Below are 16321 nucleotides of genomic sequence, written 5' to 3' on the forward strand. Positions count from 1 at the left end.
AAAGGTGGTGGACAAAACCCCTGCCAAACCATAGATATACCTACTCCACAGTTTTTTGTTTAATCTGCAGGAAAAAAAAACACCTGAGGAAACCAACAAAAAAGCAAAGCCCAAACAAACACCCACCCTAAGAAAAAAAAGCTTCCCCAATAAACAACAACAAAAAAATAAACACCACCATCTCCAAATCGAAAACAAAGCCAACCAGAACTCTCAAAAACAAACAAACAAAAAAACCAAACAAAAACACCCCAACAAACAAAAAATAAGTAGGAAAAGATGCTGTTAATTTTTCTTTTTGAGAGCATGTATCCCCCAACAAAAATGTGTAGACTGTATCTACAATTTGGTAGTCTTAAGGTGCATCATCCAGAACTTTGCAGGGATGATGTATGTTCAAAGCACTGAAAAAACTCATTGTCAGAGTGGTTCCTTTCAGTCTTACCACCACTGAGTATTAGAACTGATTAACTAACTTTAAAGAGCTGGCACCAGTACTAAGAGACTCAGTAAAGCTCAGATGTCAATCTTCTTTGAATCAAAATCTGTGTTTATAGTTGCAGATGGAGACAAACTAAAATAATGTACTACACGAACAGAATATCACTTCTATGTGTGAGACTTTCTAGAAACCAGGTGGATAGAAAGGAAAAGGTAATTTTTATTCTATTCAGAACAGAGACGTGATTTTTTTTTTTTATATTTTTTATTTTATTTTAAGATTAAATAAAAGCAGATTTCAAAACATCCTGTGGAAAGTAGTTCTACTTGCTCTTGCCAAAGGAAATCTAGTACATGTTACAGCAAATAAACACCACTCTGAAGTTTAAAAGCTTTAGTTTTGGTCTGCAGCTCTGCTCTAGGGCCACATGGAAGGTTTTTTCCTCATCATCTTTCCAACTCAGAGTTCCCACAGCAGCTGAACAAGACTGATTTTCATACCAAGTGTGTCTTTCTTCCACCACTGTCAGAAAGCAAGCGACTCTAGATAACTTACAAGAACTTTCAAGATACAATAGTAGCTCTAACTAAAAGAAGGGAAAATAAATCCAGCAGAGACCCAGACAAGTCAGTTTAATGCTCCAAGGTATTTTAATCAGACACACTCAGGGTTCTTCACCAATAAAAGACTTCTGAATGTTATTCTTCTTTTTGTACCTAGGGAACCTGACTGAAATAGATTAAATAACTTGCAGAAGGACACTCAGAGCCTACGTAATGTCTGATCGGGCTTCTACCTTCTGACTGCTGCTGCTGAGTCTTAACAACTCCCTCTTTCCTCTGCAAAACTGCAGGCTTCAGCAAACAAAGCATTCCTTATAGCTAATTGGTATTACATGGAAACTCAACTGCTCTTATTTACAAAACTACAGATTTATGTCAAGCAAAGCCAATTATGCTTAATGTTTAAACTATTGCAGGTGCTCAATGACATTGTTGCTAGGCAGTAGAAGTGAAATTGCTCTTTTAATGCATCTTGTTCCAACTGGGAGCATGTGTTTTATCATCAGTGCAAACTTAACAGATGGAGATCTTAATCCTCTCCAGCAAGCTTTCTTCACCCTCCCTCACTCAGAATGGTGTCCCATACATTTAGACTTAACTGAGGTGCTCAATAAACTGTCTGGGACAGAGCTTGTATTTTTTGTATGTGCATACATAAATACAGTATAAAACACATGAATACAGTAGAAAATACACATTTAACCCTTAAACACCCCCCCAACCTGTACCAGCAGTAATCAGCAACACAGATGCCTGTTCAAAGTTAGTAATGACCTCTGCTGAGCATAGCCTCTACGCAAGTAGCTATAACCAGAGCCAGTAGACAGCACCAAAGTCAAAACTGCATCAACAGAGTCCTTTATACTAATTTCACTGTGTTCTGGGACAAGATTCAGAAAATCTAGGCAGCACTCAATCAGCAAAACTGAACTGTGATGTTTGTGGTCACTCCTAACCTCACTTGAAGTTTGAAAAACTATAATTCCTTATGGTGAAGACTAAAACATGCGCTTATTTGGTGCAAAGCAACATCAAGGGTGAGCTCAAACACAGGCAATCAAATCCAAACGTTTTTTGTTTCCCATGAAAACTGCCACAGATCAATAAAATGCTGCATAAAAGAAGGTTATTCTAAAATTCTCCAGCTGCTTATTGCATTATTTCATATGCACATACATCTTATTTTTTTATGTCTCCTCATTTTGCTAATGTATTAAACCAGATGTGAAAAAAACAGCTTCTTTCAAAGTTAAGACCAAACTGAAAGAGTCCTTTCAACTAATTTTACTGTGTTCTGGTAAAAAGAAAAAAAATCATTAAGTGTTAAAAGCATCTCCAGCCCAATTATACTCACTAGCTCAAATGTTAGATGTTACTATTTTATACATAGTAGTAGTTACTCTCAAGTGCATTGACAGAGACCACATACCTCTTGTCAGCAGACTCCAGCCAGGATCTTTCAGCTTTTCCACACCAACACAAAGGTCAAGCCAGGTATTCAGGACTTTCTCACTTTATGGAAAGAAACTAGAAATTTCCACAGTTAAAGCTAGGTTTATTGCAATACAAATAGCATTTAGAGAATAATACCTTACAAGCAGATAACTGTCAGGTGGGATTGACAGATCTACTCAAATATGTGGAAATTAGTCTGCCTCCCACTCTCCGGTGCCCTTGGAGACTAGGTCCTTCAGCTTTTCGCTGCCTCTCCCTGTCACAGCCCCAGCACAGCTTATGCAGTCATTTTTGGAGAAAGAGGCTGTCTCTTGCTGGCAGGGCAAGAACCAGGGCAAGGCAAGCAGACCGAAATCATCACTTGTTACAGGGCGAACACAGAGTTGTACGCTCAACTCTTCCATCAAGGCATCACATCCCACATTAGTCAGAAAGCGTATCTTTGACACGGATAACAGTTTCAGATGAACTTGTATGAAGATATATTTACTTCTTCCATCTCCACCAGTGCATCCTTGGATCATATTCTTTTTTACCACTGAGGAATATATTAAAGAAGATCCACAAAAAAAAATTTGCTTCCAGGTGGCTACCTCTGCTTTCTACAATATCTGTTGCCCTGTGGGCAACAGGTCCCTCAGCCACCTTGTAGCTCTTCTGCTGACCCTGGGTCTTCATCTTCACAAGTTATTTCTCATGGGACATATGTCAAATGCTTTACTGAAGTTAAGGCAGATCAACTATGTTTTGTTTAGAAAATGAGTTCTTATTACACAACAACATTAAGAGGGTCTGGCAAATCTACCTTTGATACATCTGTGTGGCATTTTATTCAATATTCCTTTTATCTCATTAATTTAAATATTCTTTTTAAATTAAAACCCCAAACAAAATACAAACAAAACAAAACCCCCAACATTAAATACTAGTGAAATCAAACTAACAGCTCCTGACTGCCTTCCTTTCTACTTCTTAGACGTATTTACTATGTTTTGCTTCCCTTCCTGCAACTCCCAACCCAAACATACAGCATTAAATATGGTTAATGGGGGAGAAATGATTTCCTGTACCAGCTCTTTCATAGTTTCAGCTCACAAACTACCCTGTGTCACTTCAGTGCATTATATTCCTTTAATGTATTTTCTCTTGTGATAGAGCATTGCTCATATCTAGCAAGCGTTCTGGCTTGACTGAGACTTCCAATATAAACATCTTGGTATCATGGTGCTCCTTTAGTTTTGGGGTTCAATATGTTTCTTCAGCACATAGAAACCCCACTTGTATCCTCACTCTTTTTATTAATACCACTTAAAAAAAAAAAGTTAAGTGCTAGATTAGTATAACTTGCAATATTTAAGTGAGCCAATTTGGGGAGTGTTTAACACTGCTTAGTTCTTTAAAGTGGAATGCGTTTTACTAATATTTTTCCCCCTTTTTCCAGCTGCATCTACTTTCCCTAGTCTTTTTTTCCTAATTGTCTTTACCCCCTTCAAGCGGGCTACAGTTAGTAAGTTTGATGTAAATAAATTCTAATATCCAGTTGTTCTATTCACAATTTTCTGCAAGTAATCTTTAGGAATGACACATCTCACTGCGCTTCTGCAAATAAAAGACTAGATACCCCAGCATAAATGTTTCATGACATACTTTATGGACTTAATACCAATATGTACTTTGTAACATATTTTTGGTAGATCTCAAAGCAGTTTTGCAAAGAAGGTTAGTACAGCTCCATCCATTTTACTGACAGGGAAACTAAAGTAAAGAAGCAACTTGCTGGAGGCTGTGTAGGAGATAAGTAGAAAAGACTAGAATATCACAAAAATCTTTTAAAGTATCAACCAAGCAATACCAGACTCCAAAAATATTTTTAAGTTACACTGTCACAAAGTAATTTACTAAACTAACGTGTATCTGAGTTAATTCTGAACCATTACTAAGTACAAATACATGTGGATACCTGTCTATTTCCCTAGAGATATTAAAAGCCTCTATCCATCAACCATGCCAAGCAGTGAGCTCTCTTTGCCCTCAATGTGCATTATAACTGTGCAAGCATTCTACAAAGCCAAATCCCATGATGACTGTTATTTTGTAAACTTAAAAATAACATTATTTTCCTAAGATAATTAATAAATACATTGCCAGTACCACTTTAAGTACGCTAGGTAATTTACCATTAGAAAGCTGCTTGATAGCATAATCAAAATTTAGTCAAACAAGGGTGAAATTTTATTAGGTTTTCTCCATAGGAGGTAAAATGGGAGATCTTTCCAGGACACTACCATAATGCTTGATGCCTTTTCCACCCTTCAAAAGTTTTTCTTCAGGAAGACTTGCTCTGAATTCACTGGTGTATTTCTGATTCAGATTGTTGTATCTGAGGAGGAGGATAGAGAAAGAAAATACTAAAATAATGATCCTTTCTGGTATTAGTTGCACTTATTGTTTATTAGGTAATTTGAAAGTTACAGTGCCTTCTGAGTTCTGAACTTCTAAGCAGCCAAAGAATTGGGTAGTCATATATGTTTTCCTAGAACCTTTCAGAACCTCAGGATGAAATACACCAAATGGGATGCAAGTATCAATAACAGCTGTGCTGTGTCATTTTAACAAATTTAAAAAAGAAACATGCTATTTTCCCCTCAGACAAATTCTAGTGTATTTTTTTTTCTAATTCAGAGTTTTAAAGCCTGATTTCCCCCACCACTAAATCAGTGTTTATCTGAATATCTCTCACCCTTTTTCTACCCTCTGGGAGAATTCTTATCCAGCAGAAAATTAAAGAATTACATTTGATTTGAAAAGACGTATTTCATGTAGGTTTTGATTGCCTTATTGAAAAGTGGCGTACACCCTGATTTTGAAGTGAAATAAAAAATTGAAATACAATTTTAGAAGTCTTTTTTTTATGTCAAAGATTTCCTCAAAAACATGTTATTTTTTCAAAATTGTGTTGCACTCAATAAATTTTATAGCCACTTTTTGACAATCAAGACCTTTTAATTTTCAGCAGTTAATGTCACAATTGAAAATTTCATTTTACAGAAGAATAAAATCCTATTTTACAAGAGGAAGACAAAGTACATACAGGGGAAACATCTCTAGTCATAACTCAGGTCATATGTAAAAGAAGAGAATCAAGAGCTAGCCACGGGAATAAATGGCCACTTGTGTCTTAGGTTGCACTGAAAGATTGACAAGACACTACGGTAATCTTTGCTGCTGCTGCAGTTAGTGCTATTGTAACAGAAAAAGCAGTATTTTTCTCAAGAGTTCTGGAAGTACACTGCCCTTGGAAATCTATTGTTGTCATTATCAAATCCCTACACTTCACCAAGGTTTCTGAAGGATTTCCTTCAGAAATCCCGATGTCTAAGAGAGAATGCCACTCATGCATGACCCTTTCCACTCATGGTGACACAGGTTGTTTCCCTCCCTGTTCTTGACTACGAGTATTACTCATGACCCTGACAATGGGAAATTAACTGTGATTAAACATTCCAGAATACAGGAGGCAGGCCAACTTTCAAACCACCCTAGAGGTAAAAGCGGACTGCAGTTGTGAGTTCCTTGTATTTTATAGGCAATACCCAGGTATAAAACCTAGGCTCTGTAGGTGCCTAGGTGGCATAAAACTGATTCCTGTGTGTGGGCTAACAGAGCAATTCCATTGTCTCCAGTAAAAGTTCCTTTTATCTCATTGTCCAGTGGATTATAAGTAAATATATCAGGGTTATTATGTTGAAACCACTGTATACAGCATTAACCAGTAACAGCCTGCTCTTTTCTTGCAACCCCCTTTGCCTAATGTCCTACACTAAAGGTGCAAGCTTGCCAAGAGAACAATGCTTGCTATATATTGGTACATGATCAAGCTGTCTTGCTGTTGTCAGCTTAACTGCATGCCAACATATTTAAATCCTTCTCTGAAGAACTGGACACTCTTCTTTCTTCAAGACATTTTCTTATTAATAAAACCCCTTAAATACTTAAGGTTGATTACATTTTTTTTACCTTACTACAGAATTGCTACTGTGAAATCTCTCTCCTCAAGGCAGATCAGACATACTGAAGTCTGAATGATAACATATGATCTATCACTACCAATTCTGTTACACATTAGTTTGCAGGTTTTGCAAGAATTTTTATCCATATCTACAAAGGAAACATCAAGCTTTCTTTTTCTCACACATACCTGTGTGCGATGGTCCAGAAACCCAGGGTGTTCACCATCATTAGAGAAGCCAAGAAGAAGAAGAATCTCTCCAATTTACCTTCATGCAGCAAGTGTGGAAACCAGTTGCCTGGCAAAGCAGATGTGAAGTAGAATTAGTTTACCTTGCAGAATCAGACATGGTTCATGTGAAAGACATAAAGATAACTTTGTGTAAGACATAATCACAGCAGGTGCCTTGACCCCCCCCCCCCCCCCCCCATGTAGCTATTTACACAGGCTTCATTCTCACAGCATCTATTTTTTTTTTTTTTAAATACTTTGCTCCTGTTTTGCAGACAGGCAATAGAGATCTAGAGAAACTAAAGAACTTTCATTGAATCTGAAGTGTACTGGAAAACCTAACTCTGCACAGCTGCTTCTGTAATGAGTGGGCTATTTTCCCTCTATATAATCCTGTGCATATAGCTAAATGAATGCCAAATATGAAAATTTTAGGACGAGCTAAAGTGGTCTGTAGAAATCCTTATTCACATCCTTCATGCTTTTCACAGGCCCTTCTAAAGGGTGTGCGTGGAAGGAAACAAACCCAAAAACAAAACTAAAAAAAATGCATAAAGGGCATTTGTTCAGTGCCTTGGATGGTGCTCCATTATCAAGATTCTACCTGACATTTTACTTTACCTTTTTTTACAGCTCCCTTTAGCTGTAAGTCTGCAACGTGTCCTTGTCCAGCACAGAGCATTTAATTGCACAAACCAAACTTTTTTCTACCAAGGCTTATGGCAATAGTGTCTGGGACATTTTGGCAGCTTAAACTCCATTCAGCAGAGGACAGTACCACCTATATACACCCAGTCTTCCCTGCTTCTGTTCTCACAGGCTTTAGTTTGTAAATGTACTGCTTTCAATGTTGTCCATTGCAACCAGTCTGAAAACAAGCTCAGCTGGTGAAATAACTGTGGAAATGAAGATGGTTGAAAAGAACGCCAGCCCAGCCAGTCTGCCTTTGAAGAAAATCAGTACCTGAAGCACCATAATCAACAACAGCAAAAACATAAAACCAAGGTGAAAAAGAAGTTACAGTAGGTACAGAAATTGAGAGAGCTTTACAGTGCTGTAACATCCTTTTACGTTATTTGGGAATACAGAATAATTATTGCTTTGAAGAAGAAAGAGACTGTCTTCATTAGCAAGTAGTGAAGTGTAGTAGGAGCAAATACAGAGCATGAAACAGCTGGTGCTGAGAACGTGATGTGCACACTATACACAGCTCAGGTAGGGGGTCACATCAGATCAGTTCCCACTAACAGCTGGAACACATCAGGCACAAGCATTTTTTTGGTTTAGTTCCATCCTAAAGAATGAAGTTTTTTGTTCTCCAAGATCATTCTGTGATGCAAATCAGAGATCAGGACGTTCAGGTCAAAAAGCACACTCTTGACCTGAACTAAAGCACCAGCATCAATGTAGCCTTTCTTTGCTCCTTAGAAGCCTGGTATCAAATCTTACCCATCTGAACAGAGTGGTTATTCACCTCTTGAACAACCTAAAAGGGAGAGGAAGAAAAACAGCCTTCTTTGCCATTGTTGTGCTTTATAAACTTGATAGCTTTAACTGATCTTTTGGCCACTAATGCCATCTTTAGCTATCCAATGCTATTCTTAGTTTGTTCAAATTTTCTATTTGGAGAGATAGAGCTGCTTCATAGCTCAGGAGAGCCACCAGTCACAGGATTACACACATACCCCTCCCCCCCATATATTTACATTTTTCTCTTTCCTCCACATCTTCTTAGATATGTAAACACATTTCTTTCCAAAGCAGTTAACTTTAACAGTCCCCAGATTAACAGAGGACAGCTGCCATCATCATAGCAGTTTTCCCTAACTCCTCCACAGTTTGCTCCGTGCCAGGTTACCTTTCTGCCTGTCACAGAGCGGCACCACCTCACCTCTGCATGTATGATTCCTTTTGCAGCATTATCTCAGAGCGAATTCTAAACTGTATCATTTAACATTGTCAGTTGACTGAGCTCCTAGGTGCTATAACTTCATTTTAGTAGCTTATAAACTTTTACTGTCATAATTCACAATCAGGCAGTTTTTCATTTCACATCCCCCAGTGGCCAATAGAAGTCACGGGGAGAGTGCGCGTACCTGATGAAAGAGAAAGCATGCAACGGAGTTCAGATCTACAGCTTGTCAAAGCAGAGTTCACACTGTCTGCTAGGTTATTCATGTGTGCTAGGCTAGCTATATGAGCAGCAGGAACTTCCTAACGGAACAGCATTTACAATGGAACCTGAACAAAAATTATGTACTGAAAAACAGTGCTGAGAAATATTAAAAAGAAAAAAAAGGGAAAAAAAGAAGAAAAGTTATCACGTTCTAAGAGAGCAGAGTAAACTGGACCTTTGAAACTGTCTTAGTGCTGTCAAAGCACCGTATTGAAGTGCTGGAAGTCCGAATGTTTGGTTTTAGCAAGGTAGGAGGGCTGCCTGGAGAGCAGATCAGGGTTTAGCCCGCACTTCACCACTAGTCTCCTCCTTGGCTTGCGTCAAAGACCACTGCTCAGTCTCCTCAATTCTTCTTTTAGTAATTGCCAGTATTTAAACAGCAAGGCCAAGATAATGACACAAAACCTTTGGAAAGTCATGTATTATAAATGAGCAGTAGCATAGGCAGGGCCAAAATTAGACTGGGCATGGTAAGACTCCACCTCCTGTAGTGTGTGTGCTCTCTTTCTAGTTTACTGGTCTATCCAAAGCAAGAGGTAGGAGCCTGTCTTTCTCTTCCTTTCAGTAAGGGGCAACAGTGTTTGTCAGGGGGGTCTTTCTCTACAGAGAAACAAGGGTGGGAGCAGTCCTAGAGATATCCAGACTATAATCCTACTGCCAATATGCATTTTCATCAGTGAATACAGCAAAGATTAATGTAACCATTTCCTATTTTCAGCCAAAAATATTTATTTCTCATTTTTGTTTTTCCTCTTCTTTTTAAATGGAATTTGGTTTTCCATGAGAGGGGATAAACCTGGACTACATTTCCTTCTGCTTACGCTCACCGCACCGAGAATCCTCTGCTGGCAGGAAGCCTTGGGAGCGCAGTCATGGCTGTTGAAACATCAATCACGTGTTTCAGGCAGCAAAACTTGCTTTAGGTGCTTTCACCCTTTACCTGACTAACACCTTCCACAAGCTGCCTGCACACTCCAGCACTCTCCACTGACTGTGTTTGGGGTCCATATTTTTAGGATTTTACCCTTAGCCATTAATGTCAGGAACTTATTGGTAATGAGTGTGTTTTTGCTGGAGTACTACTCTGTTTGAAGTGGCCAGCACTTTCTCATCCTTGAATCAGCACACAATATGCTAACAATTCATCTTCCCCCAAAAGACACTGCCTTTGGGTTCTGTCAATCCTTTACTTTTCTATGGAGATTGCCAACAGAAGTGCCAATTACAAGGTTGGTTTGTCACATAGATAATTGCTCACTGGGAATTAACTTTCTACAACAAGCTCCTGATTTCCATTTTTATTCCAACAATGGAAATACTTTGTAGCATGAATCACTGCAGAGAATCATAAGTTTCCTTTAGCTGCGCATATTTTAAAGAGCCTTTTCTTATTGGTTAGAGGTGAATCGGTTATGCATTTTGTGGCAAATTTAGAACAAATTAGAAGATTACGTCTAGGCAGTCAATTCCTCAAGACTGCTATACTGTATGTTGTTGAAATAAAGCGCCTGGAAAACTTTCACTAACATTTTCCAATCCTATCGGTTTTGCTTCAAAAAACCTCAGGTAGTATAAGAAGAGGGAATATTATACAACACCAAGAGAACACACCTGATCCTAAAAACACAAGCAAAAAAGCAGGCAAAGCATGAATTAGGACACAGACAAATACCCACTTTCCTGGGCTGCTTCTTGTGGATGATGACAGTGGCAAACTGCTGGCAATATTAGCCATCACGGAAGAAGTGGAAAAGGCCGTAAGCCAGTCTCTGAGAAATACTAGTGTACAAAAGTGATGTGGTTTAGCAGTGGACTTCGCAGATGTGGAGTAATGGTTGGACTTGATGATCTTAAAGGTCTTTTCTAACTTAATTGCTTCTATGATTCTAAGGCGTCTGCTACTGTTGATGGCTCCCTTGGAGCTCTCAAGGGATTCACAAAAAAGCCCAAAGTTGCACAGGAAGGCGATTTGTTTACTGAACACCTCCACTGTATTTTAGTATTGGGAAAACAGAAGACAAAGCAAACCAGTCACATGCCAGAAATTAGATTCCAATATTTTTAGAGGTATTCTGCAACCTAGACTATGATTATAGAAAAATTTAATTCATAACTTCTGAATGGACTGCATTGCCTTCCATAAGTTCATCAAGTTAGTGCTCATATATTTAGTGCTTAATCATAGCGAAATTAAAGCCTCAGTCTGCCTCTAATCCTTATTAGCTAAATAGGCACCAGTGGACACCACCATCTGGACTGCAAGAAATATCCTCTAGCTTTATCATATTTGGTATTTAGAATCACACAAGGCTCCAAACTAGAGGGAAAAAAAATTAAAATGAAAAAGGCAAAACCAAAAGAAAACCCACAAAACCAACCCCAGTTCTCTGAATACAAGCAGGTAAAGTTGTGTCTGGGGCACTTTCCTTCCTCTGACCTTTTCTTTTGCCCTTGTCTTTCTTACATATTTACATTAATATTTTTAGAGAAATGTATTCTCAAATGATTGGCATAGGAGGACAGGTTTTGTCTTGCATCTTCTTCCATTAAAATGTTAGGAGAAGTAAAAGATCCAAAAGAAAGCAGTTTCCCAGCTTGTACTGAAAATATCACTGTCACCCGTCATCTGTTTGCACTCGTCAGATTTTTTTAAAAAAGTCTTATTTTATCATATTCACACCATCCTCCATAGATGTGTTAAAAATGATTAATGCAGCTTTGACTGTGACTGATATCTGATCAACTTTGCCAATAAAAACCCAAATAAAATTCTAAACTGGTGACATGAAATAGGATATTAAAATGTTTAAATTTTGTCAACACCCTCTGTGCCTCAGCACTTCAAAATACACACTGGAGGATCTACTTCACTGTATCCTGAATTGTTTCATGGAAAAATGTGGTCTCATTGCTTAGAGATGGGAGAACCAGAAATAGTCTTGGCTCAGGTTTTAGTGAAATGAGAACCATGGGACAAGTCAAAAGCACCCATAGCCTAAGAGCTGCACACTGAGCCTTGTTAAACCTTACAAAACCTTACATAAACACAATCATTATCTTTCAGCAAAAGAGAAAGAACTTTTTTTTTTTCAATATAAATATATTAGTTCAGCTTTTTTTGGAGGAGAGAGGAGGGGAAGAAATAATTCTATAAATTGTCCAGGTACCGAGTGCCTTACAAGCTCTTTAAACAGAGTTGGAAAAAAAAAAAAAAAAAAAATCAAATGTAATGAGAGCTTAATTTGTGTCATTTGACTTTAATTTGACCAAATTCTAAGGCAGCTCACAATTTTATTTGCTGAAGCACTGTCATCTTTAGAATGTTCAATAGGTGACCATTAGGTTTTATAAATTAACAAATAGTTATTTTGCTGATCTTAAGCTTTGCATCACAAGCATCAAAGAACACTGTAAGAAGCACAATGGAAGAGTCTGGAAAAGTACAGATGGAAGAAAATAATTTTGGATATAACATTTCCTGTCAAACTAGGAGAAAACCAAAACCAAGCCTAAATGCCCCTTTGGTTTTTGTTATAGTCTATAACCAGCTCCAGAAGTCTGATCCCATGCCTACTTTGATTTACAAGTCAGAGAGACAAAAGTCTAGCTGGGATGAGTAGAGTACTACTTCAAATCTTCAGTCAGAAGTGTTGTAACACAACAGAATGCCAGGTTGGATGGGGCTTTGAGAAACCTGGTATAGTGGAGAGTGTCCCTGCCTACGACAGGGGGGTTGGAACTAGATGATATTTAAGGTCCCTTCCAACCCAAACCATTCTTTGATTCTAAGAAACAGGAATATCTCCATTATTTACAAGCTGTGAATTCCATGAGTTGTGGTCACTTGGAATAATTAATCCCATCCACACAGGGAACAGTGGGAAGGAGATACCCAGTGAGATTCCACTTATTTTTAGAAATAAAATGTGAGAGCCCGATAATATGTTGTTTACATACTAATAGGGAAAATAATCTCTAATGCTTCTAACTAGAGCAACAGAGCAAATATTGAACATTTGTCACTGTATTTTCTCTAAAGTTTTTCAAGGTTTGTAGAAAACTTCTCCTATTTAGGGGCTTATTTGGTTCAATTACAGCACCTTAACCTGACTACACACTGCCACTGAATCCCTTGGAAATCTAAGAGTGATTTTTGCTCAGGACAATGGCACGGCCAATTCCATCTGTTGGAAGAGCAGGCCTGACAAATGAAGCCTTAAGTTATACTTTTTTTTTTCTAAAGCTAAGTAGAGCAGTTTGGCACTCGATTTCATAAAAGGGATAATATTATAGCCAGAAAAAATTTTCAGTTTGCTCAAAAATCTTAAGCAAAAGAGGTTAGAACATGACAACTGCAGTCTGTGGAGAACATGGAGAGTTCAGTCTTTTTGGTCCCAGCCAGGATAAGAATGTGAAGCTTCTGATAAAACAGTATTTCTGGCAAGAAATAAACATTTTCTTTTTGAATCAATTAAATGTTTTCATACAGACTTACAGAAAAAGAATAAATCAGCTTGATTTAAAATTAGACAAAACCCTACCAAATTACAAACCAAATGCAAAAATTTATTTCCTCTATTGCTTTGTATAAAAATAATCTTAAAGGAATAAATTGCACATATAGTAACACAACATAGGCAAAATGTTTTGATGCTGACATTATGGTTAAGTATTTTATAAAAATGCAATTATACCCAAAGTTAAATTGCAGTAAAATATGTCAATTTCAACTTTACCAAAATTAATAATTTCCATACTTTTGAGGAAAGCGGAATCAAAAAAGTCAGCAATGCCGTCTTTCTTGAAGTGTTAGTTTCATTGAACCCCTATTATCCAGTGGAAAAAATAACATCTATTTTACTGGGGGACATTCAAGAAGGTCTGCTCTCCACACTGGATGCCTTGGTATTTAAAAGTTCTTTGTTAGATTCATCTGGGTAAGAATTCCTGGTTTTTACCCATCTCTAGGTGATGTTTTTATACCTCATAATAAAACTGTCTTTGAATTGTCAACTTAAAACCAGCAATGCATGTCAAAGAACCATTCATTTGTTCAGATGTTGCAAGTAGGAACCAAAATTTCTTGTCATGCTTTCAAAAAAAATTCACTTCCCCTTATTTTTTAAATTACACGATTCTTTATGTAGGAAAAAGAAGAACCCAAAACTTAACCATGAGCAGTTACAAAATTCTGCAACCGTGGTAACTGTAATGGTGCCATGCATTAGGGACAGCAGTTGTGCTCCATAAAAGAGCAGCTCTCTGTAGCACAATAACAACGAAGCTTATCAATGGAAAGCATTTTTAGAAGTACTTCTTCAGCAAGAGGAACTATTGCTGAATATGTGAACAATGGGATTCCTGGCCTTCAGTTCAAGAACCTCAGTGCCTTACTTTTTAAATTTACTTATGAAACAAGTCTTTTTTTGTACTGAACAAAGATTCATCAGCAAAAGAAAAAAGACTTTAAGAAACTCTTGGCCTATCTTGAAGTCAGCAATCCAGAAAAAATCTCCAGTTCAGGGTTTAACCTAAATATTCCTCAAAAGGCTGAATGTGAAATAACGCCCTTTTGAAAATAAAAGTTCTCTAGGAATTGTGGTAGCCATCTGCAAAAGGATAAAACCACAATGAGACTGCACTGTCACAGAATCTGGTTCTTCCAGTAGCTGGGCAAAGGGAGAGGTGCAAAGAAAGCAGAAAAGAAGCAGCAGCTCTAGGAGAACAAATTCCACAGACAGCTCTGAAACACTCAACCCAACCTCCTTTCCCCTACGACACTGTGGAACGAAAAGAAAGGCATGTCCTCCACTCTTTGAAGCACTAATCTTGCTCTCATGGCCAGAGGCTTTCACGGAAGCATGGCTAACATGAACGTACTTCTTCATGAACATAAAAAAAGTGCTTCCTAGACAATTTATTTTCTTGCCTTCCAGAACAGAAGTATAGAGATTGGAGGTGAAGGCTTCCTGCAAGATGCCATCCTCTAATTACTCCAACTATCAGAACTAAGATGACTCATTAAAATTGGATGAGTACAGCTGGAAGGCTATTTCCTATCTTAATTCCATCTTAATTGTGAGAGCAAATCAATAAAACTTTGGCATCCCCTTTAATTCTGCTGCCTAATTCTCCAAATCAATAATATTAAGAAAACTGCTCAGAAACACCAGTCATGAGCATATTCTTACCTTGAGAGCCTGCATGGGCTGTCTGAACAAAGAAAGCTCCCATAAAGCAGCCAGCTCCATTAAAGAGAGTTAAAAAATGCATGGAAATCCCTCTCATTCTTTCTGGCACAAGCCAGAATGAAAGTAAGGAACCTTAGAAAAGAAGCAGATACAGAAATAGGTTAAAAAAAACAACAAAACCCCAACAAACAATAGTAAATTACGGTAAAAGATAAAGACAAAAAATCCAAAGTGCCAAAGAACTTTCCATATTTTACAGAGAATGTACTTGCTGCAGAAGGGCAAATATGTTAGTATGTAACCTATTAACAAAGGGTTACCTAAACTGCTTAAGTTGATCTCCATAATAAACCACCTCACATACAACTATCAATATTCCACAAGAATGTAAGGATCTTTCACCCAGACGGTTACTTTCACCTTGTAAAACCTTAGGCAGAGCAAGACAAGAGAAACACCACCACAGTCATCAAGCGTGAAGACAGCAGATGTGATACTTAACTGCAGGACAGCAGGACCTCTTATGCCAGAGCCAATGCAGCATGACCACTAGTAAATGCTTCCCAAATCTAGGGCTCTACCTTAACTTGGACAGCTGCCTGGCTTTAACTTAAAGCTGAACAATGCTGCTCTTCCCCAGAGAGCAACCCACAGAGTTACTGGCAATTTTTTTAAGGTATTGTTCTTCACTTTCTTGCCAGAAGACTAAGCCAGAAGCAGTAACAGCTTTGGTGGCAAGAGGAAGCTGTAGCATTCTGTTGTAGCATGGATGACTATAAATAATCCCACCAGCTGTAATTTGGCTAAACTAGGTTACAGTAAGTCTTTATGATAATTGGAAAAGTTACTCGGAAAGAACAGCTATCAAAACCTCATGTTTCCTAATTTCACACATTCAGCTCTGACCCACGCTTGTTCTCTAACCCCCAGTGTCTCCCAGCCTGCTTTATTTGTTGAGTTTGAATGACCTCCAGCTTGAGAAACTTGTCAGCAGAGGATCCTATTTGGATGCTGAGTTGCCTGAAGCACCTCTAAATACAAATCAAACTTTGCAATCATTATCTTCCATCCTTTTTTAATTTGGATGCCCAAATGAGAGCTTTGGAAACATATTAAAGAAAAAAAAAAATACCATGGGCAGTGGTTTTTGTTTATTCACAATAGGAACCAAAAGCCCAACGGCAAGGGAAAGCAGGTGAGCCTGGGACACCATCTGTAGGTACAACAGTACAGTCTGAAACATGGTACGGTCAG

General features: G+C 38.0%; 1 protein-coding gene across 1 annotated transcript in view; it reads right to left on the reverse strand.

Moving 5' to 3' along the window:
* Window positions 1–3266: 3266 nt before the first annotated feature.
* The window catches only part of SLC15A5 (solute carrier family 15 member 5), a 34434-nt gene continuing 21379 nt past the window's right edge, over window positions 3267–16321 (reverse strand). Inside the window, exons 7-9 of the mRNA XM_062616725.1 lie at window positions 15068–15199; window positions 6659–6767; window positions 3267–4840 (exon numbers count right to left, since the gene is read on the reverse strand). Of these exons, the coding sequence (XP_062472709.1) occupies window positions 4696–4840; window positions 6659–6767; window positions 15068–15199 (386 nt within the window). The 3' untranslated portion in view covers window positions 3267–4695. The remainder of the gene's footprint in view (window positions 4841–6658; window positions 6768–15067; window positions 15200–16321) is intronic.

The sequence above is a fragment of the Pezoporus occidentalis genome, unplaced genomic scaffold (genome assembly GCF_034315485.1).
Source record: "Pezoporus occidentalis ecotype Australia unplaced genomic scaffold, CSIRO_AGI_Poc_V1 ctg19, whole genome shotgun sequence".
Lineage (NCBI taxonomy): Eukaryota > Metazoa > Chordata > Aves > Psittaciformes > Psittacidae > Pezoporus > Pezoporus occidentalis.